Source organism: Pelodiscus sinensis, chromosome 23 (assembly GCF_052426305.1).
Source record: "Pelodiscus sinensis isolate ZL-2025 chromosome 23, ASM5242630v1, whole genome shotgun sequence".
In the NCBI taxonomy this organism is placed as follows: domain Eukaryota; kingdom Metazoa; phylum Chordata; order Testudines; family Trionychidae; genus Pelodiscus; species Pelodiscus sinensis.
In genome coordinates this window covers 2,116,042-2,141,939 of record NC_143074.1, presented here as the reverse complement: position 1 = coordinate 2,141,939, position 25,898 = coordinate 2,116,042, and the positions used below count along the sequence as shown (strand labels likewise).

The 25,898-nt window shown below is 56.6% G+C and overlaps 1 protein-coding gene across 1 annotated transcript; it reads right to left on the bottom strand.

Moving 5' to 3' along the window:
* Positions 1 to 1,519: 1,519 nt before the first annotated feature.
* Positions 1,520 to 17,519, bottom strand: SAPCD2 (suppressor APC domain containing 2). Its single transcript, XM_075905442.2, has 6 exons — positions 16,964 to 17,519; positions 11,669 to 11,802; positions 5,923 to 6,069; positions 4,768 to 4,863; positions 3,927 to 4,046; positions 1,520 to 3,331 (listed from the first exon to the last, which is right to left on the bottom strand). Exons 1-6 carry the CDS (start codon positions 17,490 to 17,492, stop codon positions 3,203 to 3,205), a joined length of 1,155 nt encoding a protein of 384 aa, XP_075761557.2. The 5' UTR covers positions 17,493 to 17,519; the 3' UTR covers positions 1,520 to 3,202.
* Positions 17,520 to 25,898: the final 8,379 nt, after the last annotated feature.

Genomic DNA, 25,898 nt, shown 5'->3' with positions numbered 1-25,898 from the left:
CGAAAGCTCATCATCTAATAAACCATCTTGTTAGTCTTTAAAGTGCTACATTGTCCTGCATTTAGCCCAAACCCAGGGCAGCCCCTGCCTCGCTGCTAGTCATATAGCTGCCAGGAGAACTCCAGGGGGGAAGAAAATTCCCCGGAGCGGCTGGGGGAGACCCTGGCCAGGCCTGGGCTGTGTTGGAGGCCACTGCTGTGAAGGTGGGCGCAGGGCGCAGGGGCCAAGTGGAGAGAGGGCGGAGTGTTGGTGCAAATGCCACTTCAGTCAATGGGAGCATGTTATGCACCAAGCAGGGAGGCGACGCAGAGCAGGTAACGGGGGACCGGCACTCCCCTGCCTGTTCTTTGCTTCCCCTCCCCAGAAGGTCCCTCAGATGCTGCTGCTGCCCACAACCCAGCCCCGGGGAACGTTCCCCTCCATTCTGGGCTGCAGGCAGGCCTGCTCCCCCGCCGCAAGCTGCCAGCGAGACGTGGGCTTGTAGGCACTTGGGCGCCGTCTAGACTGCAAGCCTCTTTCGAAAGAGCGTCTAGACCACAAGCAGCTTTTGAAGAAGCGAGCCGCAGTCTGGACGCTCTCTTTCGAAAAAGCAGTTTGCATCACATAGCGGCTTTTCTCGGAAGAGCACGTTGGAAACAAGGCGTTCTTCCTCGTAAAACGAGGGTTTCCACGGTCGAAAAAACTGCCATGTTCTTTTGATTTACTGTCGGCAGAATGCGGCAGCAGTCTAGACTCAGGTAAAGATTTTTAGAAAAAAGGCCACTTTTTTCGAAAAATCTCTGTAGTCTAGACACACCCTTGAAAGCTACAGCAGCACCGGCGCAGCAGCCTGCGCGGCCTGGCGGGGTCCCCCGTGGCACAGCTGATCCCCGTCCCCTCCCCACCCAGCGCTGGCGGCCCCACTGGGGCTGTGGAGGTTTCACCCCCTGAACACAGCAGGTCGCACTCGACTTTTCAGGGAGACCAGGCCTAGGGTGCGAGCTTCTCAAAGCCCCTTCTGCCCCTCAAAGCCACCACTGCGCCCAGGGGCAAAGGGCTGGGGGACTTCGGCTGCTCCCCGGTCTCCCGAGAGCAGCGAGGGGCAGACGTGCAGCCCAGCACCGCCCCTTGGCTGAGCGCCGGCTCTCGATGCTGCCGCGGGCCAAAGCCCTGCGCCCGCGTCCGTCTTGCACAAGTTGTGACCAGGGTCTCCCTTTGGCCAGGCCCCCGCCCCGATGGCACAAGCAATGCAAGCCCCCCGCTGCCGCCCGGGTCCCCGCAACCCCTGCCAGCCCCACCCCCTTCGCTCCAGCAGCACCACCAGAGAGCAAACCCCACGGCCAGCCCCCCACCCACAAAGGCCCCATTTCCAGGCTTCGCCTGCGCCAAGCGGCTTTGACCCTGCAGCTGCAGCACAGGGCCCACCCTGCAGCACCAGCTCCCTAGGGCAGGGCTCCCTCCTCTGGCCACAGCTGGAAGCTGAGGCCAGCTCCCCCAGCAGTCACCCCACTGGCACCGCAGAGAACACAAGCCCCAGCCCTTCCGTTTGCTGTTTATTTGAAAAGGCCCGGGGAGGGGCAGCAACTCCCGAGCCTCACACACCCGCCTGGCAGCCGTCTCCAGAGGCCAGGCTGTAAACGTTCCGGGGATGTCGGGCTGCCCGGAGCCGCAGAGGGGGGCAGGGCCGGCTCAGGGACCAGAGCAGGGCAGCCGCTTTAGCCCAGGTGGGAGGAGAAGCGAGTGGGGCTGGGGGCACAGATCTCAAGGGGGCGGCTGGAGGAAACAGCCCCGCCAAAGGGCCCCAGGGAAGCTGTTGTGTGAACACACCCGCCTCGGGCTCCACGCGCGCAAGCACAGAGCCAGCGGCTGATCTCCGAGCACAGCCCCCCACTCTGTTCTGTTCCTCCTAGGACAGGAAGGGGCGAGGGAAAGGGCAGGTGGATGTAAGTGACCTTCCCAGTTCCGCTGCGGCTGGCGCGGGGGAGCAAGCGCCCTGCCTGCTCGAGGCCCCATGCTGGGCCGCTCCTCGCCACGGGAGCATGAAAAGAAACTTGGGGCAGAGCCTCAGAGCAGCACCTGCCACTCGTGTCTTGTGCATCCAGAACCCCCCACCCTGCGAAAGGGCCACGCCCGGGGAGGGGGGCTGCAGCATTTAGGGCAGCAAACAGGCGTTTCTTCCCCACGCAGGGGAGTGGGGCGGGGAACAGTCCATCTGCAGCCTGCCCTCCGGCGGAGCTTCTTGGGAGGGATTCTTGGTCTGAACCGGGGTTCGGTGGGGGAGGGAGGCTGGCTCCGGAGGCCTGCTAGCTGCTTCCTTGGGCTGCAGAACGGAACCCTGCATCTCCCCCGGGCCGGCCACAGGGGCCACAAGGGAACCTGTCCCACGGTCACCGGTGGAACCGAGACAGGGAGCCCTGCCGGGGCTGCAGGCCGCCTGGAGCATGGCTCAGTGCTGGGAACTGCCCTGTTCAGCGCACAGGGGGGTTAACCCTGAAACCGACCTGGGTCAGTAGAATGTAAACATGAGTGACGATGGCCCTGCTCCTCCCCACGCCACAAAGGGGCTGCTGGGCCGTGAGGCTCCGCACCAGCTACTGCAAGTAGCATCCTGGGACAGGCCCATCACGGACGCGAGCTAGCCCTGTGCCGGAGAGCGGGGTCGGGCAGGTGGGGGACGAGCTGGGCGCACGGAAGCTCTCCGCCCCTGCGCTGCCAGCAGGAGTGTTCAACGACGGGACACGGCCCCCTTCACACAGCAGCAGGCACCGGCCCGGGCAGGCGAGGGCTGAGGCTGGAGCAGCCCCCCACGTGCAGGGGGAGAAAACCTTTGGAGTGTGGTGCTCCCGGCCTGGAGTCGGGCAGACGGGCCTGGTGCCTGGGGCCGGTTGCCAAGGCAGCCTCGCCACGGAGACACCGTGGGTCCCAACCCAGCGCCCAGATGGGGGCGTCGCAGCTCTGCCGGGAAGGCCTGGGGCTGGCTTTGGTACCAGACAGGGACGGGTTCAGGTGCTTTGCCAGCGCCTCCATCCCTACCATAAACGAGATGCGGCACCTCCCAGGAGCAGGGAGTCCCAGCCCCCTAGAAACCCACAGTGAGCCCAGGGCCCTTGGGGGCTCAGGTCTCGTGTCTGAGATAGGCCAGCTGGGGGCTGTTTCTGCAGCCAGGTCCCTGCCCGTCCCTTCCCCAGAGCCCTGGCCGGGGCGTGGGAGAGCAGCTGGGAGCCTAGATGAAGGTGGAGTCCAGCTGGCTCGTTTCATGGTTATTTCGGGCCCGAGCCTCAAAAAGCTGCTTGATGAGGGCGGATTTCTCCTGCTCCAGCTGGGTGATCCGCTCGCTCTTCTCCGTCACCTCCTGCAGAGAGAGGAGCAGAGCCCGGGTTAGGGTGGGCAGCAAGCTCTTCCCAGGGTCCTGCCTCGCCCAGACACCACGGCCACCGGCTGGATCTCCACTCTCAGCAGCTCCATTGGGCCAGGGCAAACTCTGTGCTGGCAAGAGGGCCAGGGTCCCCCCAGCTGCCCTTTGTGGCTGGTCTCCACTCCTCCCTCAGCCTGTCTTCAGGGTCAGGATGTGAGCCCCCTCCCCAGCTGGCCCAGCCCATTTCAGAAAGCAGAGCAGCCGGCTGGCACCAGGGCCCCCCCGCCCTGCCCGAGCGAGGCACAGTCCAGGGGCCTCCAGCTGAAATGTCAACCCCTGAGCCATCCAGGCCCCAGGTGCCATGTGGTGGGACCGGAAGACCACACCACTCAGGTGGGGGGCTCCGAGTATCTGCTGGGCAGGGTTCCCCTCTCATCCATGCTCTTCTCTTGGGCCTGGGTCCCACTCCCCCAGCCAGCCCCGCCACCCCCTAAAGGTCCCTTCCCCCCGGCTCTGCCTGACGGGGGGCTGGCTCCTGGCTCCCCTCCGCCTCCTTGGGCCCTGGTGCCAAGCCCCTGGCCCCTCCGCTCACCTTGGTGAGAAGCCGGTTTTGCTCCTTCAGCATAGTGATGGCTTGCTGCCCCGCCAGGGCTGGAGGCGCAGTGGGAGCAGCGGGGATCTGCCGGGGCAGAGCCAACGAGGCGTTCGGAGGCTGGGAAGAAGAGGGAGTTCAGATGTCCCTTTGGTGGCCTGCCCCAGCCTGTCCCCACCCTAGCTTTCCGCTTCCCCAGCCGGGGCTGAGCTCTGCACAGATCCCCCAGCTCAGCCCGGCCTCCTCCTGCCTCCTCCCGCCTACCCCCGGGACACTGGCTGAGCAGGAAATGCACATGGGCCTGGTCTGTCAATACTCAGCTCAGCCTGCAGAGGGCACCGCACGCCCACTGCTTAACCCACAGCCGGGGGGGGGGAGGGGGTTACCCCAAGCCTTGTGGGCCGATCCAGACACACCGGGCCCGGAATGGGCCCATGGGCTCTGCCCGGCAGGAGGGAGGAAACGGCTCCTGCACAGGCACTGGCCTCCCACCACTCCCATTGGCCGGGAATCGCAGCCAATGGGAGCAGCAGACGGTGGTGCCTGCAGACAAGGGATGCACAGAGCCCCAATCCCCTGCCTGCTCCTGCACCACTCCTCCCTCCCCCCAGGCCCCGCACCCCATAGACCAGGTGGGGAATTGCTGCTCTAAACCCTGGAGGTCCTGGATACCTGCTCCCAGCTCTCAGCTGCGGGGCCAGACATCCCTGCAGGGCTGTATTGATTCTGTGTCTGGTCTGGCGGCCCCCTTGCTATGCTGCTCCCGTGGATCTACTGGAGCGCGATCCAAACGAGAGCCCCCGGAGCAGGGGCTCCGCTGCTACCCGGACTGCGCTCTCACCTTCCCCCCCAGCAGCTCTGCCAGGCAGCGGTTCACCTCCTGCAGCTTGGGCAGGAGGCGGCCCAGGTGGCTTTGGCTCCCCTCCGGGAAGAAGTCCTGGAAGAAGCAAGGGAGAGAAGGTAGAAAGAGGCTCCAGGTCTCCATGCTGCTGCGTGGCACAAGCAGAGAGAGCCCAAGAGCTCTCTGGCCTTCCTCGTAACTCCACGGGATTCGTCTGCCAGGGGCCGCCTGGCTGGAAAGGTGGCGGGCGGGTGGAAATGCCCCGGCCGATCCAAGGTTAGGCTGTGGTGGGACGTGCAGCGAGCCCGGTCGGGCACAGGCCAAGGCCTCTCGTCTCGATTTACAAACCATCCCTCCTGGCCACGTCCCTGCCCTTGCTCCGGAAGGCGGCCTCAGGCCACGGCCAATGCCGCATGCGTCGGAGGAGCGGCAGGATAAGCACACGGCCTAGCCAGCGGGTGGGGAGGGAGGAATCCTTCCTGCATGTCACACACGTGCTCCCTTCACTAGCTCCCATCTGGGTGATTAACGATCATTAAAGCTCAGATCCTCAGAGCTATTTAGGCTCCTAACACCCACAGAAATGAATGAAGTTAGGCACCTAAATCCCTTTGCAGAGCTGGGCCTAAGAGCTTTGGACTCTTCTCCAAAGAAAATAACCCAGTGCGCAGCCGACTGCCTTGGGGGAAAAGCTTTGCCTGGGTGGAAGCAGCAGGCATGTGGCCGAGGCAATGGAGTGACCCCTGCTGGCACAAGGGGTGAACTGAGCAAGCCCCACGGGTGAGCTCCTCGCGGGACGAAGCAGGGCTCCCTGGGGTGCGCTGGACGGCTCCCCGGCTCCATTGCGGAACAGGGAAGAAAGGAGCAGGAGACGTGACCGGCTGAACGTCCCTCCCTCTCCGATGCCAGCTGCCCTGCTCCCGCACACGGGCAAGTCCCGCACGTAGCCACGCCCCTTCAAGCCCTGCCAGCAACGGAGCGGAGCCAGACAGCGCCCGGGCGGCTGGACAGCTCGGCCCCTGGCCCAGGGGTTCTTTATGGGAAGTGGTTAGAACCGGGGGGCTCCCCAGTCTGCGGGTGCAACCGGCCCTTTGCCCAGCCCCGCGGCAGGGCCCTCCAGGCCCCGTGGGTCCCTGGTGCGAGTCCTGCACTCACGTGGGTGGTTTTGTTCTTCCCCAGGCGGCTCTGGCGCTCCTGCACGGCCTGGATTTGCTGGTGGTACCATTCCCGGGCGTGCTCCACCAGCTCCAGCCCCTGCAGCAGGAAGTCCTTCTCCTGCTCCAGCTCCTTCATTTGCTTCAGCTGCAAGACACAAGCCCCAGGGACATTAGTGCCCCTCGACCACCCTACGGCATGGGAGTCGCGCCTCCAGACGTCCTGCGAACGGCTTCCCCACGGCGCCGCCCCCGGCCCTGAGCCCAGGGCTGCCGTATCCTGGCCTCTACCCACCGGCTACGGAAGCCGCCTGGAGTGGGACGCGCTGGAGGAACCCAACGGGAAGGCTGCTCTGGAACCCGCTGGTCACGGCAGCCACACGATGAGCCACCAAGCAGCAAGGAGGGGGTGAAATTCCACCCCCGCTGCGGCAAGCGCCGGTCTCCATGGGGTGGGCTCTGCCCGCTGGGCTTGGAGGGCGCTGCTCTCAGCCACCCACTGTCAGCGGGCAGGACTGCAGACCCTGCCGGGGCCTCCGACTTCAGAGCAGACGCGGCACCCGCCTCGAGGCTAACGACGGTGCACACGGGACGCTTGTTTCCCAGCGTCTGCAGGAGACGGGCACGCCCCTGAGCCGAGAGACAGGGGCCTGGGTACAAAGAGACCTGATCAACCAAACTGAGCGCAGCTCTCCCTGGCCAACCGGAACTTGGTGCTTTCATTGCGGGAGCACCTACCACCTGGGGGGCAACGTAAGGCTTCAGAAGTGTGGGCGGGAGGCTGTCCCTGGTTCTGTCACTGACCTGACTTCCGACCCTAGGAAATCCCTTTGCCTCCCTGTGCCTCAGTTTCCCCATTTGTAAAATGGGGCAATGATACTTATCTCCCTGCCTAAAGATCCTGGAGCTCTACGGATGGGAAGTGCTGTTATTTTCTGTTTAGACGGTCAGGTCTTTGGGACAATGACTGTCTCTCACTACATGTACGCACAGCACCTAACACAATGGGAGCTGGAGCCAAGCTGGAGCAATGTGCACTCGCCAAATGCAAATAATAAGTGTGAAGCACTTGGAGGTGCTGGGAAGGAGCCTCGATAGCCGTCCAAAGCAGCCCTCATACAAACAAGAGAGATGCAACACAAATGCCATACGAAGAGAGATGAAAGCGACTGGGACTTTTCAGTTTAGAAAAGAGGAGGCTGAGGGGGATATGACAGAGGTCTATGAAATCATGACCAGGGTGGAGAAAGGGAATAAAGAAAAATTATTTACTTGTTCCCATAACACAAGAACTAGGGGTCACCAAATGAAATTAATAGGTAGCAGAAGGCAGTATTTCTTCGCACAACACACAGTCAACCTGTGGAACTCCTTGCCAGAGGATGCTGTGAAGACCAGGATGAGCTAGATACATTCATGGAGGATACGTCTATCAATGGCTATTAGCCAGGATGGGCAGGAAGGGTGTCCCTAGCCTCTGTCAGAAGCTGGGAACAGGCGACAGGGGATCGGTCACCTGAGGATTCCTTGTTCTGCTCACTCCCGCTAGGGCACCTGACATGGGCTGCTGTGGGCAGACAGGACCCTGGACTGGATGGACCTTTGGTCTGACCCAGCCTGGCCGCTCGGATGTTCTTATGTACATGCAAGTGCGTGTTTAAATGACCACAGGAAGTGAGCAAGTCCAGCCCAAGAATTAGCAGCATTCCAGGAAAACCCTTTGCAAAGGGCTACATCCCTCGCACGCTGAGACACGCAATCCCCTACCCCCGGCTACACCTGCCGGCAGACCCAGCTCAAAGCCCCCCCCCCCCCCTTCTCAGGGCTCAGCTGCGGCAAACACAAGAGGCACTTGCAATTCAACCCTTCGAACCTGGAGCTGCCAAGCCCAGCAGAACGGCTGCCAGGAGCCAGGGATCTCAATAGCACCGAGGGGCGAAGGCGAGTTCAGACCCCACTTGAGGGTCGCTCACGCGTCCCAGACGGGCCTGAAAAGGGCTGCGGGTGCCCAGCAAGCTCGGATCACGAGGGACTCGGCTCCAAAGCCCCAGAGGCCACTCACGAGCATTTCCCTTCGTTAGCAGAGGGACAAACGGGTTTATCAGCCTGCCAGGCGCCCGCAGCCACCGCAACCCCTCGCTGTCCACGCCCTCCGAAGCGGCAGGGTCTCCTCCCTCCCCCTTTCCGGGCACAGACGGACGGACAGCCCCGGACGTACCCACAGGAAGAACCGCAGGGCCTTGGAGCTGCCCAGGCTGCTGCTCAGCGGGACGAAGAGGGTGCTGTATGTCGCCAGGACGCCCATCCAGCTGTGTCCGCAGCCTGGCACCGCGTGCCCTGCCCTGGTCCCGGCCCTGCCCGTTACCATGGAGCCGGGGGGACAGGACAACGCCCCGGTCGCCGGTGGGGTGACCTCTCTGCTCGGCGAGCGGGGGGGAGGCATGGAGTGCGCGGGCAGGGCTCCTTCCATGCGAGTGGGGCTGGCAGGGCCAGGGCAGCGCTCAACCCGGCCTGCTCCCGAGTGACGGAGCGCGCCCCCGCCGCGGCGCAGCCACAGGGGACGAGGCCAATCAATGGGCTCAGTGAACAGCAAGCCAGCCGAGACGCGCTGTCCTGGGGCACAGCCACTGCCAGCACACGCGGGGCGGGGGGACCCACACGCTCCACTCGCCCATGGGCACAGCACGGCTGTGGGCTCCGAGGGCTCTGCTGTGCAGCACCTTCCACCCCGGGAGTCACTCGTCGGGGAAGGGGCTGGTGTGTTTGTAGGCTAATCCGGGTAAAAGCCAAAGCACCAGACAGGGCTGCTAAGGAAGGCTGGGCTAATGGTTAGAGCACTAGTCCAGGCCACAGGAGAGCTGTGTTCAGATCCTGCTCGACCACAAGCGTGATGCTGATCAGGAGAGCGGAGAGCAGAGGCAGACGGTGCAAGGGGGGATGCCTCATTTAGCAACTAAAATATTGGCAGGGTCACAGGGCCCCTCCCAGCTGCTGCCACAAGTCACCCGTTCAGAGGGAGGTGCTCAGCCTTTCCGGCACTGGTGGCGTGGGGAGGACCCAGACAGACAGAACGCCCCAGGCAGGCAATCGGTGCCATCGTCACCATGCTCCAGCGAGGGAAACTGAGGCCCAGGGAAGGGCCTGGCCCGCAATCCTGCAGACAGGAATCGAACCCGATCTGCAGAGTCCCAGGCCAGGCCCCGACCCAGCTGCCTCACTCTCCAGCTGTGCCTGTTAGCAAAGGTTGGCTGGTACGGGCGCTCCACTAACCCCCTTCCGATCTGCCCGTCTCCAAAGCAGCGAGCTGGAGGGTCCGGTCTGGCTGAACGGAGGCAGAGCGCCGCTGGGCACAGCTTTCCTGAGACCCCCTTGGTCCCCTGCAAGGACTGCACGGCGGCCCCGCTCCAGCTCTCCACCCTGAGCAAAGCGGGTTAAGTCGCAGCCCTGCTGCCACATAGCAACTGAGCTCCCAAGTCGTGTGCGACGCCCCCGGGGAGGGCCAGGCGGGAATCAGAGCGTGTTATGTGGCCGGAAGCAGCTGTGCCGACAATCGATGCTGCACAACGGCCGCCCGTGTCCCCGCCAGCGCCACTCAGATCAGGGAGGGGGAGGGATACTGGCGCCCGAGAGAGGACAGAAGCGGTGCAGCAGGGCTTGGGATACAATACTGCACATGCCAAGGCAGGCGCTTCTGTTTCCACGACTGAGTCCAGCCACCCAGGGCAGGAGTTTGGCTCACGAGCTGCACGGGGGAGCGGAAACTCGCACGAGCACTTTGCCATCTGTCTGCACCAGGTCCTTCTACTGCCCACCACAGCTCTCCAGCGGGCGATTCTCCACCCTGCTCTGGGGCCATGGGGCCAGGCTCCGAGGCCCTGAAGCAAGTCAGACCTGCCAGGGAGTGTAGCCACCCTGCACCAGGAAAAAAAGGGTTAAAACAGCCTTGGGAGAGGGCTGACCCAGGAGCCAATTGGAGGTGAGCTAGAGTCAGCCAATCAGGGCTCGGCTAGGCCATATAAGAAGGGCTCCTGGCAGACTGCAGCAGACAGTCTCACTCCAGCCCTGGAGGGAGAGGGACCTTGCTGCCTGCTAGCTTAGGTACCATGGACAGAGCAGTGCTGGGAAAGGCAGGGTGAGCCAGTCTAAGCGGTCTCCACTGAGACCCAGCCACAGGGACCCGAGGGGACTAGGGTAGCAGGGAGGCAGGAGAAGGCAGCAGGGCCACACCCCCTCACCTATGATGAGTGATCTTGTCAGATTGCAGTTTGCCCCTGAGCCAAGGGTTAGGTGATGATTGGGGCAGGAGAAGGCAGAGGAAGAATTCTCCACCTGCCATCTCTGGAAGGTGCACAGGGGACTTAATGCATTAGCAGATCCGGCCCCTGGAGTTTAAAGCCCGGACCGATCCCTGCATCAGCACAGAGCTCAATGGAGCCTGTAACAGGCAACATACGTCTCTGCAATTCAATTCTCTAGTACGTTTGCAACGACAAACACCAGAACTTTAATCTCTGCTCTAAACACTGCAGCAGAGCATGGGGCTTCAGATGTCAAAGGCACACTTAACTCTGCAGAGACACGGCCGTGAAACTAGGGATGTCAGCGTGTACCCGGTTACAAGGTTAACGGATAAGCCGGGGGTCACTGATTAATCTTTATGGTCACACGTACCGCCTTCCCTGCCCATTGCTGCCTCTGTATCAGAGGCAGCAGGGGGAGGGGGCAGGCGGGAGCCAGTGCTTGGGGAGAGATGGCTTATTGCAAGCACTGGCTCCCACCTGCTCCCCTGCATGTAAACATGTAGCTGCTAAAAATTCTCTGGTTACACAGCTACTGAAAACACTTTGTTGATATCCCCCCTGCAACCGCGCCCGTTTGAGTATCTCATCACACTGTTAGGCTGGCATGATTTTGCAGAAATACTTTTAACGGAAAAGTTTTTCCGTTAAAAGTATTTCCGCAAAAGTGCATCTAGATTGGCACGGATGCTTTTGCGCAAAAGCATCTGTGGCCAGTCTAGATGCGATTTTGTGCAAGAAAGCCCCGATTGCGCAAGTAGACTTGAGGGCCAGTGTAGACAGGGAAGAACTATTTTGTGCAAAAAAGCCCAGATGGCTAAAATGGCAATCGGGGCTTTCTTGCACAAAATAGTTCTTCCCTGTCTACACTGGCCCTCAAGTCTACTTGCACAAGAGGGCCAGTGTAGACAGGCACCTTAATTTTTTGCTCAAGAAATCCCAATGGCTAAAATGGCCATCGGCGCTTTCTTGCACAAAAGCGCGTCTATACTGGGCATGGATGCTTTTGCACAAAAGCACTTTTTGCACAAACGCATCCGTGCCAATCTAGACGCTCTTTTGTGGAAATACTTTTAATGGAAAAACTTTTCAGTTAAAAGTATTTCTGCAAAATCATGCCAGTCTAGACGCAGCCAGAGTGTTTACAAGCTGCCTACCACCCCCGGCTTTCCTTTCGCGCATGTTACGAGACGGGATGACTGGTAAGAGACTGACACAACACACATTTCAGAAGAATCTCTCCCCAGTACCCCACAAACCCCAAGTCCCATAGGATGAACGGAAGCATGAAACCCCAGCGTGGACCGAGAGGGAGACTGGGAACCTGTCATTTCAATTACATAAACCAGGCAGCAAACTGCATGTGAGAGAACAGAGCCCCTAGTGGTTGCAGCTTCCACGGGCAGGAATAACTGCAGCTGGGTGACCAAGACAGAGCTGCTCCCCTACCATGCCATAGTCCACCCCGCTGGTGATGGTGTGTCTCCGGTGTTCACTGTGACGTCTCTCCTGCCGCCGAGCGTCTGCCGTCCCCGGGGAGCTACCCTCGTCGTGGGACTGTCCTGGCGGCTTCCCGTCAGCTCCTTCATGGGAGGAAGGACACATATTTTGAAGAGGGCACCGTGCAGGAACATACGCCCAGCACAAGGGGATCAGAGGGCGCCAGGCCAGGACGCACGCCCAGCCCCAAAGGGTCTGAGCGCCAGGCTGGGACGCATGCCCAGCCCCAGAGGGCACCAGGCTGGAACAGACCCCCAGCCTCACAGGGTCGGAGGATTTCTCCATATATTCTGAGCGCCAAGATGAGTCTGCAGATGGGGATTTCAGCCTCGTTCCAGTAGGCACTCCCCTGGCCAGGCCTGGGCATTGCAGAGGTCTCATGAATCAGGATCTTCCGCCCACATGAGCTGCAATGCAGCACGTGTCTGACACTCCCGTTACTCCGAAGGGGCAGGACCCTGAGTTTCGAGCCAGTGAAAGTGGAGGGCTGGGCCCACCAGCAAGTGTAACTGTGTGACCTGAAAATCTCAGCAGCCCTGTACCTTGTGCCCAGCCCCAGATGCTGCTGGGTAGTTTCACGCTGTCCCTACCAGGCAGTTGTGCCATAAATGCCCAAGGGGGAAGTTTCTTCTTTCTCCGCGGAGGGTTTGTGTTTGGCTTGTGCAATAAAGTGAGAACGAGACCCACCCATATAACCGTCCCGTTTCCGTTTTCCTGCCTCTGCTCATAGACTCATAGACTCATAGACTTTAAGGTCAGAAGGGACCATTATGATCATCTAGTCTGACCCCCTGCACAGTGCAGGCCACAGAATCTCACCCACCCCTCTTAGAATAATCCTCTCACCTATGTCTCAGATATTGAAGCCTTCCAATACTTTGAAGGCCCCAACATGCAGAGAGTCCTTCAGCTGTGATCTGTGCCCAATGCTACAGAGGAAGGCGAAAAACCTCCAGGGCCTCTGCCAATCTACCCTGGAGGAAAATTCCTTCCTGACCCCAAATATGGCGATCAGTTAAACCCTGAGCATGTGGGCAAGACTCACCAGCCAGACACCCAGAAAGTTCCCTATAGCAACTCCTATCATCCCTCCATTGACCTATTTCCAACTGGAAATGAATGGTCAATTAGTTACCAAGATCATGTTATTTCATCCAACCATCCCCTTATCATAGAATCAGAACTGGAAGAGACCTCAGAAGGTCGTCAAGTCCAGCCCTCCGCTCTAGGCAGGACCAATCCCATCTAAATCAACCCGGCCAGGGCTTTGTCAAGCCGAGACTTAAACACCTCTAGGGATGGAGACTCCACTACTTCCCTAGGTAACCCATTCCAATGCTTCACTACCCTCCTAGTAAAATAGTTTTTCCTAATATCCAATCTGGACCTCTCCCACCACAACTTGAGCCCATTGCTCCTTGTTCTGCCATCTGTCACTACTGAGAACAGCCTCTCTCCATCCTCTTTGGAACCTCCCTTCAGGAAGTTGAAGGCTGCTATCAAGTCCCCCCTCACTCTTCGCTTCTGCAGACTAAACAGACCCAAGTCCCTCAGCCTCTCCTCGTAGGTCATATGCTCCAGACCCCTAATCATTTTGGTTGCCCTCCGCTGGACCCTCTCCAATGCGTCCGCATCCTTTTTGTAGTGGGGGGCCCAGAACTGGACACAGTACTCCAGATGTGGCCTCACCAAAGCCGAATAAAGGGGAATGATGACATCTCTGGATCTGCTGGCAATGCTCCTCTTAATGCAACCTAATATGCCATTAGCCTTCTTGGCTACAAGGGCACACTGTTGACTCATATCTAGCTTCTCATCCACTGTAACCCCCAGGTCCTTTTCTGCAGAACTACTATTTAACTGATTGGTCCCCAGCCTGTAACTATGCTTGGGATTCTTCCGTCCCAAGTGCAGGACTCTACACTTGTCTTTGTTGAATCTCATGAGATTTCTAGTGGCCCAATCCTCCAATTTGTCTAAGTCACTCTGGACCCTATCTCTGCCCTTAAGCATATCTACCTCTCCCCCTAGCTTAGTGTCATCTGCAAACTTGCTGAGGGTGCAATCCATCCCCTCATCCAGGTCATTAATAAAGATATTGAACAAAACCGGTCCTAGAACCGAACCTTGGGGCACTCCACTAGAAACCGACCGCCATCCTGACATCGAGCCATTGATCACTACCCGCTGGGCCCGGCCTTCTAGCCATCTTTCTATCCATCTTACCGTCCATTTATCCAATCCGCATTCCCTTAACTTGCTGGCAAGAATATTGTGGGAGACCGTATCAAAAGCCTTGCTAAAGTCAAGGTATATAACATCCACTGACTTTCCCATGTCCACTGAGCCAGTTACCTCATCATAGAAGCTAATCAGATTGGTCAAGCACGACTTGCCCTTTGTGAATCCATGCTGACTATTCCTGATCACTTTCCTCTCATTCAAGTGTCTCAAAATGGATTCCTTTAGGATCCCTTCCATGATTTTTCCAGGAACCGAGGTAAGACTGACCGGCCTATAGTTCCCTGGATCATCCTTCTTCCCTTTTTTGAAGATGGGCACTACATTTGCCTTTTTCCAATCATCCGGGATTTCGCCCGATCTCCACGACTTTTCAAAGATAATGGCCAAAGGCTCCTCAATGACATTTGCCAACTCCCTCAGTACCCTTGGGTGCATTAAGTCTGGACCCATGGATTTGTGTACTCGGACAGGAACTGCAGCACGGCAAGGGCAAATCCCAGGCGAGCTCTGAGCTCGGGAGGGATGAAGCCTGCACTATGGGCCCAAGCACTAGCCTAGCGCTCAGCAGAGCTGGGTTCTGCCTCCCACCCAGCCACACGCTCCCTGGGCAAGCCCTTTGAGTGCATCTGCCCTGCAGTTCACAACCTGGGGCTGGCCTGTGGCCCAGGGCTCAGGCGAATGCAGCCACTGACAGCAATCCGTGGCCCCAGAACAGTCAATGGGCCCCATCCTTGCCCAGGCTGTGCCCACGTGGAATTCAGAGCAGAACTAAGTTGCACTGGGACAAACTTTCTCCTCTTACGCTCCTGCTCTGTTCTCATCTCTCGCTAATGAACTGGTGGCTGATCTGAACCTCGATTTCCTCTTTTCTATAATACAGGAAACTTCCCCTCCAGTTAGGTATCCCCTAACTGCCTACAGAAGGGTCTCTTCTCCTCCTCGGAAGCAGCAGGGGCTGGCTCCTGGAGGAAAAGACACTGGGACAGATAGTCCAGTCCAGTTTAGGAACTTCTGGGTTGCTAGACACAGGAGCAATAACAGTGACTGGCCTGTAAGTCATAACCGGGCACTTCTCAAATTGTGACCCACCAGTGACAACAGGCACGGGGAGCGCTCCCTGGGTCAGCAGTGGGAAAGCATAAAAAGACTCAAGGGAAATGCTTCAGGCTGCAGGACCTGATTCAAAGCCCAGTGACGGCCATAGAAAACGTCCATTGACTTCAATGCCTTGCATCAGGCCCCTAAGGAGTAGGGATGTAAAAAAGCGGGTAAGTGCATAACTGTGTAACCTCTGAAAATCTCAGCAGTAACATGCATCAGCAGCGCAGGGCGGCAGCCAGCTCCCAGGGAGCTGGTGCATGCCAGAAGCCAGCTTTTAAGCCAGCTCCTGGTGCACACTGGCTCCCACCAGTCACCCCGCTCCCGGGGAGCTGGCTGCTGCAGCCCCACAGTGTTAGCTCTGATACAGAGCCAGCAGCATGGCGTGGCAGCTGGCTTCCCAAGAGCAGGGCAGGAGCCTGCGTAAAACCATGATCAGTAAACGATAAGCCCAGGCCTATTGATTAACCGTTTAAACGGTTATACTTTTACATCCCTAATGAGGAGGGAATGTTGTGTTGTCTTACAGCAGTGGGAGGAACAGGTTTGCACTGCTTGAACCCAGAGCTGCAGGGGTTGGCCCGGACCCGCTCTGGCCTTGGACCCTGTCTCCCTACAGCCGTCCAGCAGCAACCAAGACGTTGAGACTGTGGGACCCGCTGAGATTCAGCAAAATTCCCCACCCCAGGGGAAGCCTTTTTTGGATGCGAAACCATCCAAAGGCTCCACTGCTTCAGCTGCAAGGACGCCGGCACCCAGCGGGAAGTACCCTGAGCCCAAGTCTTCAGGAAAAGCAGAGAGGCTGCCTGGGAACTGACCCAGTGATCTGCACTCCCCAAGAAACTGGAACCGCTCCCCTCTGGGATTCTGGGGAGCCCGGCTAGATTCCACTATGCCCCTCAGCACTTCACCTTGCCCGCTCCCCCATCGACCTCCCAAATTCACTCCCCTCACAGGGCCGGCCCCTGTCACGCCAGGGAGAGAAGTTAGATCCTGGCGGGTTTTACAGTCACAACTAACGTGTTGGATTTGGTCCGGGCAGCACGTGAGTCTGACAGCCCCGGAGCACAGTGCGGGCAAGGGATCCACTCAGCCAGGCTCTGGCAGCAGCCCCTTGGGGCTGCACTGGGACGCTCCAGCCAGAGGGGAGAGTAACCGACGTGCAGCGGGTGCCTGGCGGCAGGTGCTCTTCAATGGCCCTTGGGAAGGGCCCTGAACCGGCCTTGCTCTGCTCGCTGCGTCCCTGGGCTGCGTGGTCCCAGGACACTAGTGAGACAAGGCGGGGAGGTCGGAGCTTCCTTGGGCCCCCTCCTGCAGGAGAGGCAGGCAGGCTGAGGCAAGCTCAGTGGATTCCCTGGAGCAGATCCCCCGCCCCACAGCACAAGCCAGGGGCCCGAATCCTGCCACCTGCTTCTGTGTTTGCTGCCAGTGGGAAGACTGCTCCCATCGCTCCCTTCAAAGGGACCAGCCTCCCAGCGAGGAGCCCTGGGGGCGCAGCAGGCGAGAGCCCAGAGCAGGGCGCAGCGCAGGCACCGATGGAGCCATGGGGGGGGGGGGGGGTCCAAGCACAGCAGCCAAGGGGAGGGGAATTACCGGAAAGCGGGCTGGGGGGGCCGGCAGCAGGAGCTGCAGAGGAGGCGGTTCTAGCCCCAGAGCTGAGGGGCCCCGGAAGGGGCCAGTGAAAAACTCTTTCCCTAGGCGGGTGGGGAAGCGCTGGGCTGGGTTCCCGAGGGAGGGGGGGAATCTCCATCCCTAGGGGTGTTTCAGTCCCGGCTGGGCTGATTGAGTTGGGTTGGTCCTTGGGCAGGGGCTGGACTCGATGGCTCCTGAGGTCTCTGCCCGCCCTGGGTTCTAGCCCCCCGCCCGGGGCCGCGGTTGCTGATCCCGCCCTGCCGCTCTCACCTCTGCTCCTGCCTTGGCTCTCTCCCCTGCGCTCCCCCTCGGCCCAGGGCGCGGGGGCTCCCGGCGGGCTCGGGATCTTCTCCAGGCTGCGGGACGAACTCCCGGCGAGCCCGCTCGCGCTCCTGCCCTTCTCCGCCAGCGGCCGGGGCTCCCCTGGCCCTCGGCCCGGCCCGCCCTTGTGGCGCGCCTTGCCGTGGGGGTCGCACGCCCGCGGGGCCGGCCGGGCCGCTTTACTCCGGTTCGCCGGGCTCAGCAGCGAGGCCCGGAGCCCCAGCACGAAGCGCTCGAAGGTGAGGTAGCCGCTGGCCGGGGCCGCCTGCCGCAGCCCCTCCAGCACGCCGTGGGGCAGCTCCCGGGCCTCGGCCCCCTGCCAGCGGCACTCGATCTCCCGCAGGTGCACGTAGCCCCGCTGGCGGTCGTCCAGGATGTCGAAGAGGGTCCGCAGGCTCTGCAGGAAGGCTCGGGGCAGCCCCTCGGCGCTGCAGGGCGGCTCGGCGGGCAGCAAGCGCCCCCCGCGCTCCGGAGCCATCAGGCCTGGGGAGCCGGCGCCGCGCGGGCTGGGAGCGCCGGGAATTGTTACCCCGGGTTCCACGGGGAACGCCTCCTGGCTCTCTTTTTCCTGAATGGGGCTCCCCTCTCGGTTGACGTCACTTCATTAGCATTCTCCTTTCTCATTGGCTGGCGTTGGGCAGCACCGCACGCTGATTGGCCGAGGAGGAAGCTGGCCGGTTTGATTTTCCAGCGCGGCAGGCCAGCCTAGCAGTTCGGTGTCATTTAAAACCCAGCCCAGGGAGCCCCCACAATGGGGCGCTGAGAGAGCCCCCCCCCCCCGCCCTGGGTTTCAATCCGCCATGGGGGGAGACGGGGGGGGCATTTTCTACCCAGTCAATGCGCTCACCCCGCCCCCCGCGTTCAGACCCGGGGGAGTGCAGGGGCCGCCTTGTGCGAGCAACCCCGAGAGGATCTTCCCAGTCCCTGCATCCCAGAAAGCTGATGCTCCTACACTTCAGTTAGTCTTTAAGGTGCCACAGGACTCCTCGCCGCTTTTGCAGATTCAGACTAACACGGCTCCCCCTCTGATACTTCCCAATCCCTGCATCTCCTGCCGCTTGCACACCCTGGGCTGCACACAGCAGCACTCGAGATCAGGGAGCCAGCATTCCAAGCCAAATAGATGGGGGGCGGGGGGCCCCTTACTCCGGGGCGGGGGTCTTACTCCGAGTGGGGCAAAGCCAGAAGCCTTCTGCCTATGGCCAGACAGATTCTTCTACAGTGTCTCCTTCCAGCGAGGAAGGGGTTGTGGGTTTCACCGTGTCGCTGAAAATCTCGCCCACCCGTGTTGGGATGGGTCACTTGGTCCCCTGTTCTGTTCATTCCTTCTGGGCCCTGGCACTGGCCACGGTTGGAAGACAGTAGGGTGCCCAGATGCCCCACTTTTATAGTCCCCCTGTTTGAGGCTTTGTCTTATATTACATAGGTGCCTATTACCCTGAACTCCCATCCTGATTTTTCACACTTGCTATCTGGTCACAGGACAGGAGGACACTGGGCTAGATGGATCCTTGGTCTCACCCAGTCTGTCCGTGCTTATGTGCCCCCTCTTTTTAAAAACAATTCACTCAAATTGTCCCAGAACCTTGACACAGCCATGGTGTCTGAGGATTAAACATCTTATTGGCTTCTGCAGCAACCCTACCCAAACAAGTCAGGGTGTTTGACTGTTCTGCGCCTAGCAAAGGACCCCTATCTGTTCTATCATTTGATTTGTCAATTTCATATGTGTTCATTTTTTTGATTGTATCACTTTGGTATATACGTTGTGCCAATTTTCTTCCACAAATTGATGTGAGGAAGTGGGTCTGGCCCAGGAAAGCCCATCACCTAATAAACCATCTTGTTAGTTTTTAAAGTGCTACATAGTTCTGTCTTTTGTTTCAGCTAGACCAGACTAACACAGCTGCATCTCTATCACTATTTTAGATGGAACACACTTGAGCTTTTTCCAGCATCTGTCAATTCATTTGTTAGCAGTTTTAGTTTCACCTTTGTGGAGACTTGAGCACAGAAAAGTACCTACCAGCTTTTTCCTTTTTCCTATGTTAAATATGAGTCTTCCCCACATTTTGAATGGGAGGCTGAAATTAACATGCTGATTTCCCTTTAACTTCCATAAAGTCTTAATAACTTCCTTGTGCAACAGTATAATCCCTCACCAAAGGCTCGTAAGTAAAGCAAGTTGTCGTGGGATAAGAGGGAAGGTCCTTTTGTGGACTGAGAACTGGTTAAAAGACAGGAAACAAAGGGTAGGAATAAATGGTAAGTTTTCCGAGTGGAGAGAAGTAACTAGTGGGGTCCCCCAAAGGTCTGTCCTGGGACCCATCCTATTCAACTTATTTAGAAATGATCTAGAGAAAGGGGTAAACAGTGAGGGGGCAAAATTTGCAGATACCAAACTGCTCAAGATAGTTAAGACCAAAGCAGACTGTGAAGAGCTTCAAAAAGATCTCACCAAACTAAGTGATTGGGCAACAAAATGGCAAATGAAATGTAATGTTGATAAATGTAAAGTAAAGCACATTGGAAAAAATAATCCCAACTATACATATAATATGATGGAGACTAATTTAGCTACAACTACTCCAGAGAGAGATCTTGGAGTCATTGTGGATAGTTCTCTGAAAATATCCACTCCGAGTACAGCAGCAGTCCAAAAAGCAAATAGAATCATTTAAAAAGGGATAGAGAATAATACAGAGAATATCTTATTGCCTCTATATAAAACCATGGGATGCCCACATCTTGAATACTGTGTACAGATGTGGTTGCCTCATCTCAAAAAATATCTCTTGGTATTGGAAAAGGTTCAGAAAAGAGCAACAAAAATGATGAGGGGTTTGGAACAGGTCCCATATGAAGAGAGATTAAAAAGACTTGGACTTTTCATCTTAGAAAAGAGGAGACGAAGGTGGGATATGATAAAGGTCTATTAAATCATGACTTGTGTGGGAAAAGTAAATAAGGAAAAGTTATTTACTTATTCCCACAATATAAGAATTAGGGGTCACCAAATGAAATTAAGAGGCAGCAGATTTAAAACAAACAAAAGGAAGTTTTTCTTCACTCAGCACACAGTCAACCTGTGGAACTCCTTGCCAGAGGATGTGAAGACTAGGACTTTAATAGGGTTCAAAAAAGTGCTCGATAGATTAATGAAAGTTAGGTCCATCAATAGCTATTAGCCAGGATGGATAGGAATAGTGTCTCTAGCCTCTGTTTGTCTGGAAATGAGTGACAGGGGAGGGATCACGTGCGGATTCCCTGTTGTGATCCCTCCTTCTGGGGCATCTGGTATTGGCTACTTTTGGCAGACAGGATACTGGGCTAGGTGGACCGTTGGTCTGACTCAGTATGGCCGCTCTTATGTTCTATGTTCATGGATAATGGCTGATCTTGGGGAGAAATGTAGTTAATACACTGCTGCTGCAGTCACTCAATGGGTGTGTGTGTTTTAATGGGTCCCACAAGATTAAGTGTCTATTGTCAGTGATTTATGTAGTGTGTTATGCTTGTGTAACCTGTTTATTTAAAATCCCCATCCTATTCAGGATAGTAATAAAAACACAAGCTGAGAGAGGTCATAAAAAACGTGAAACTGTCCTTACTGTTTCTAGCCCAGTATAGAAATGATTTAAGTACTTTGAACCTCTGCTCGTTTTTCATTGATCTATCTTAAGTGACAGAGCACAGACCAGTTCCCAGTGGGCAGGTGTCCTCATAAAAACAAGCAAGCAAGACAACAAACAAACAGCACCAGCCTGAGTCATGACACTGTTGCTACATTGTAACAGGAGCAAATCCTGGTTTTCTACAGTACCATTAGAGAATTCATCCTACTGATTTCATGACTATAAATCATGGCATGGAGTTAAGTCATCCAATGGTCTTGTTTTAAAGACCCCATTTCTGCCAAAAACCCATGCAACTTCAAGACCTTTGCTATTCAGGGTACGTCTAGGCTGGCGTGTTTTTTCGGGATACCAGAGGTATCCCAGAAAAACTGTGCCACGTCCAGAGAATGCGTTTGCTCTTCACCTTTTTTTTTTTTTTTGCAGAAGAACAAATGCACTCTTTTGGGGAGCCCTATATACCTCGTTCTATGAAGAATAAGGGTTCCACCAAAAGAGGAGGCTTTTCTGCCATTTGGCCCCATCTAGATGGGGCCAAATGATGGAAAAGCCTCTTCTGAACATAAGAACGGCCGTACTGGGTCAGACCAAAGGTCCATCTAGCCCAGTACCCTGTCTGCCGACAGTGGCCAGCACCAGGTGCCCCAGAGAGGGTGGACCGAAGACAATGATCAAACAATTTGTCTCCTGCCATCCCTTTCCAGCCTCTGACAAACAGAGGCCAAGGACACCATTTTATCCCCTGGCTAATAGCCTTTTATGGACCTAACCTCCATGAAATTATCTAACTTCTCTTTAAACTCTGTTATTCACAGCCTCCTCTGGCAAGGAGTTCCACAGGTTGACTACAAGCTGTTTGAAGAAGAACTTTATTTTATTAGTTCTAAACCTGCTACCCATTAATTTCATTTGGTGTCCTCTAGTTCTTCTATTTAGGGAACTAATAAATAACTTTGCTTTATCTACCCTCTCCACACCACTCATGATTTTATAGACCTCTATCATATCCCCCCTCAGTCTCCTCTTTTCTAAACTGTAAAGTCCCAGTCACTTTAACCTCTCTTCATAGGGGACCCGTTCCAAACTCCTAATAATTTTAATTGCCCTTTTCTGAACCCTTTCCAAGGCCAAAATATCTTTTTTGAGGTGAGGAGACCACATCTGTACACAGTATTCAAGATGTGGGCATACCATAGTTTTATACAGGGGCAGTAATATTCTGTGTCTTATTTTCTATCCCTTTCTTAATAATTCCTAACATCCTATTTGCCTTTTTGACCACCGCTGCACACTGCGTGGAAGTTTTCAGAGAACTGTCCACGATAACTCCAAGATCCCTTTCCTGATTTGTCATAGCCAAATTAGCCCCCATCACACTGTACGTATAGTTGGGATTATTATTCTGGAAAAGCTATCAGAAAAAGCTATGCAAATTGCAGAGCGCAATTTGCGTAGCTTTTTCCAACAAAGGCCTGTAGTCTAGACCTAGCCTCAGCGTTCACTCCGAAAGGTAAATTCTCCTCCCTTGGCAACAACTGACTTTTTGGTACCAAACAAGATGATCACATGAGTCTGATATTTTTCTCTGCACATCTCTGCAAATCCTCCTGCCTGTTTGAACCAGTGAGCAGAGGATCCGAGGAAGCATCTTTATTTTATCTGGGTGGTTTTCTTTATCCTGGGAAATTTCCTAACTTTGAATATAGCCTCTTGCATCCTAAGCACAGACCTAGCAAGAATGTAAAGTGACTTTCCTCAAAACTTTCCTCAATGAAGCCCAGTGTTTCCCATCTTTCAGTAGCTCCAGAGCAAATCTGCTCCGTGATCAAGAAAAATGTGTTTTTCCCCCTAAGTTTCAGCATGTGAGAAACAGCCTTAAATTGGGGACTCACGCTACATTCTCTCTGGTAATCCAGCAACATAGTAGCTGAGCATCCATACTCAGATTAGAAGATCTTCTCTGACTTGAAGGTTTGTCTAAAATAAGAACAGGTTTAGGGTAAGTTGGCCATAAGAGGCTTAGTACTAGCTATGGGTTTTATCTTAATTCTGTAACTTATTTTGAGCTGCCTTTTTCACTTGCAACCACTTAAATCCTACTGTTTGTACTTAATAAAATACTTTTATTTACTATCAAACCCAGTGTAAATAATTGTTACAATCAGTGTGCCCGTCCTCCTTTCAGTGATAAAAGGGGGCTTACCTGAATGAGCTTTCAACGCGTGAAACTCTCACCCAGTGACAGACTGGGGTTTTGATCCCGGTCTGGGGTTATTTGGGGTTTTGATCCCATTTGGGGGCTGGTTTCCTGGATGTTGTGCCGTTGAACTGAATTCTCCTAGAGCTGAAGTGATTGCGTGTCTGCATTGCTCTTCAGGGGTGGGGGTGGTGATCTCAGCTCTGGGCCTTGGCTGAGGGAGACCAGAAGACCTGGCTCAGCAGGACAGGGCAGTGAGAAGCCCCGGAGAGCAAGGAGGCAAGTGTCAGTGGCTTTATCAGCATCCTGGGGAACAGCCCCACAGGGCCTTCTGTGACTACCCCCCTCACAAGGATCTAGTTACTTAAAAGTGACAAGCCTGCCAGAGCTACGAGCAGCACCCTGAGCCCGTGACAGAGCCATTCAGGTGGTAATGAAGCCATTTAGCCGGCATTTCCCCCCCTCCCCCCAGATATATAGTCCATTTCTGAATGTCCTGTGTCGTCAACAGCCCTTAGGTTACCGTTTGCTCTGGAAATATTCCATGGGTGGGTTGCTGAAGATTATAAAATCACACCTCTAAACACCCATCCTCTCTCCTCCCCGGGCTGCCATGGGGCATAGGGGCACCAGTTTAATAATACTGCGTAGGGCCCCTTAAAGCCTCATGGCAGCCCAGGGCTGGGAGAGGGAGTGGGGGTGTGGGATGGCGCGCAGGGAGTGGGCTCTAGGAAGCGCTTACCTCGGGGGGTCCCCAGAACTGGCGACGTGTTCCTAGGTGAAGGCATGACCAGATGACTCTGCACGGGCGCACTACCTCTGCCTGCAGGCGCCTTCCCTGCAGCTCCCCTTGGCTGCTGCCCCTGGCCAATGGGAGCTGCAGAGCTGGTACATGGGGCAGGAGCAGCACGTGGAGCCACCCTGCTCATCCCTTGGCCTAGGAGCCGAGGGCCAAGTCGCCACTTCCGGGAGCTGTAGGGAGCCTGCCAGCCCCACCAGCGGGACTTTTAACAGCCCAGTCAGCAGTCCTGACTGGAGCCCCTGTTGACTGGACATTTCAGATGAAAACCAGACCCCTGGCAACTCTAGCAATGGCCAGTGCAGGTGCGGGGGGGGGGGGGTTCTTGCAGCTCTATGAGAAATCTGCCGGCTACCCCAGGAGCAGGGAGCAGGAGCCGGAACCCCCTCCCCCCTCCCATCCCCACGCCAGGCGAGGAACTTCAGACAACTTGACCTCCCGTGTACGCGGGGGCTGGAGCATGGTCCATTGCAAGGGGACGGAAAGTTGGCACCAGGAACCCGAGTGAAACGCTCCCCTTTGCTGGCTGGTGCAATCTGACTGTAGCTGTTGCCTAAAACCAAACCCTCTGTTCTTGAACATTTGCCGAAAGCAGCAGGGTCCTTCCCAGCACTCTGGGTAGTGCTGGCCGCCAGGGGTGCACCAGAGCTGTGCAGAGCACACTGCGTGGTGGGTCCCAGGGACAGCCCAGGCGCTGGGTCAGACACTGGGGGCTTGGCCCCGACCAGCTCCTCTGTGTGGAGCTGCCTTTCTCCAGCGGCAGAGAGGTTCCGGCAGGTTTACACCTGCTGCCTGGCCGGAGAATAGGAACCTCTGGCCACAGGGCCCGATTCTCCCCCGCTGGGCCGATCGCCTCCCGACGTGCGGCTGCTCCTTTTCTTGCCTGGCGATTTTGGCCCCTTCCCCATTACCGATCAGGCACAAGTGGCAGCTTGCTTCTGTTTGCTGATACTAGCTGCTTAAACGGATGAAAGGAGGGCGGCTCTGGCTGGCTATGTGAATTGCTCCACACTGATACGTTGGCGCCAGAGGCTCAGCCCAAAAGGGATAGAATGTTAATCAGAATTTGAATGAAGAGGAAAGTTTTGTTCACGTACAGGCTCCTTCCCCCTGCCCCTGCCGCTGCTCCCATGGGCTGGGGATCGTGGCCAATGGGACGAGCTGCGGGGGGTGATGTTTGCAAGCGCAGGGAGGCATGGAACCACCTATTCCCCTGCCAAACAGGACCTGCACCAGGTAAGCACCCAGTCTCCTGCCCCTCCCACAACACCCTCCCTCCCAGATCCCATGCCCCCATCCTTAGCTCACTCCCACACCCTACCTGCCATCCAGACCTGGACCCCCACCCCCAGCCTACTAATGCACCCTACCTCCCACCCAGACCTGTACTCCGACCCCACTCCCTGACAGTCCCCTCCCACACACCAAACCCCTCTTTTTTGGATCCACCCGTAGGGGGACCCCACAAAATCTGCTATCTCCGGGCCCCCAGAAAAGTTAACCTGGCCCGGCCGCAGGTTAGTTGCAGTCGGCAAACTCAGCCAGTTCTGCTTGGAACAGTTTCCTCTGAAAAATGCCCTTCCTCCATCCCCATATTCGAGATGGCTGAACGCGCTGAGCCTGTCCGATTCTCAGTACAGTCCACACACTTGGATATATCGTGCTTGGGATGCAATACATTCCTATGCTGCCATTATGAACTAATGCCCCATTTTCTAGCTTTTGGTCTCAAAGCAGCATGGACTTTCTGTTTCTTGGAACCCGAAGCTACGTAGAGTAGATGTTAAAGCAACAGCCAAATTTTGATGCAAACTCACAAGAAATGTAGGATTAGGGCAGAAATGTATCCCCCCAGGGTGGTGAGGGGGAGAGTCGATATGGCCTTTTGTCAGCAGCTTTGCAAATAGACTCCTCACAAGGCTAAAACTGCAGTGGCAATATGTTCGTGTTGCACCAAATTCTTCCTGGAGCCCCCGAACAGTATGTGGGATAGATTTACGGAGGTTTTCAAAGCTGGGCTGCGGGCCTGCCTGGGTGAGCCACTGGCGGGCCACGGGGCGCTTTGTTTATCTAAGTGTCCATAGAAAGGGAGCCTTGCATCTCCCAGTGGCTCGCAGCTCCCAATGAGATCTTCAGCAGTTACACTATTTTTAACATCTCTGTTAGTATCCCCATCCTGTGGGAGGAAAGATGAGGCACAGGAGACAGCTGCTGCCCATGGTAAGCCAATCTTCATAGTGTATGCACAACCTG

Bases quoted from the DNA above. Each gene is read 5' to 3' on its own strand.
- SAPCD2 (XM_075905442.2), bottom strand. From the start codon at position 17,492: ATGGCTCCGGAGCGCGGGGGGCGCTTGCTGCCCGCCGAGCCGCCCTGC. The intron at 6,070-11,668 runs GTAGGGGAGCAG...TGTGTCTTGCAG, and splicing joins GCGGGGTGGACTATGGCATG to CTGAAGCAAATGAAGGAGCT. The intron at 3,332-3,926 runs GTGAGCGGAGGG...CTCTCTCTGCAG, and splicing joins AAAACCGGCTTCTCACCAAG to GAGGTGACGGAGAAGAGCGA.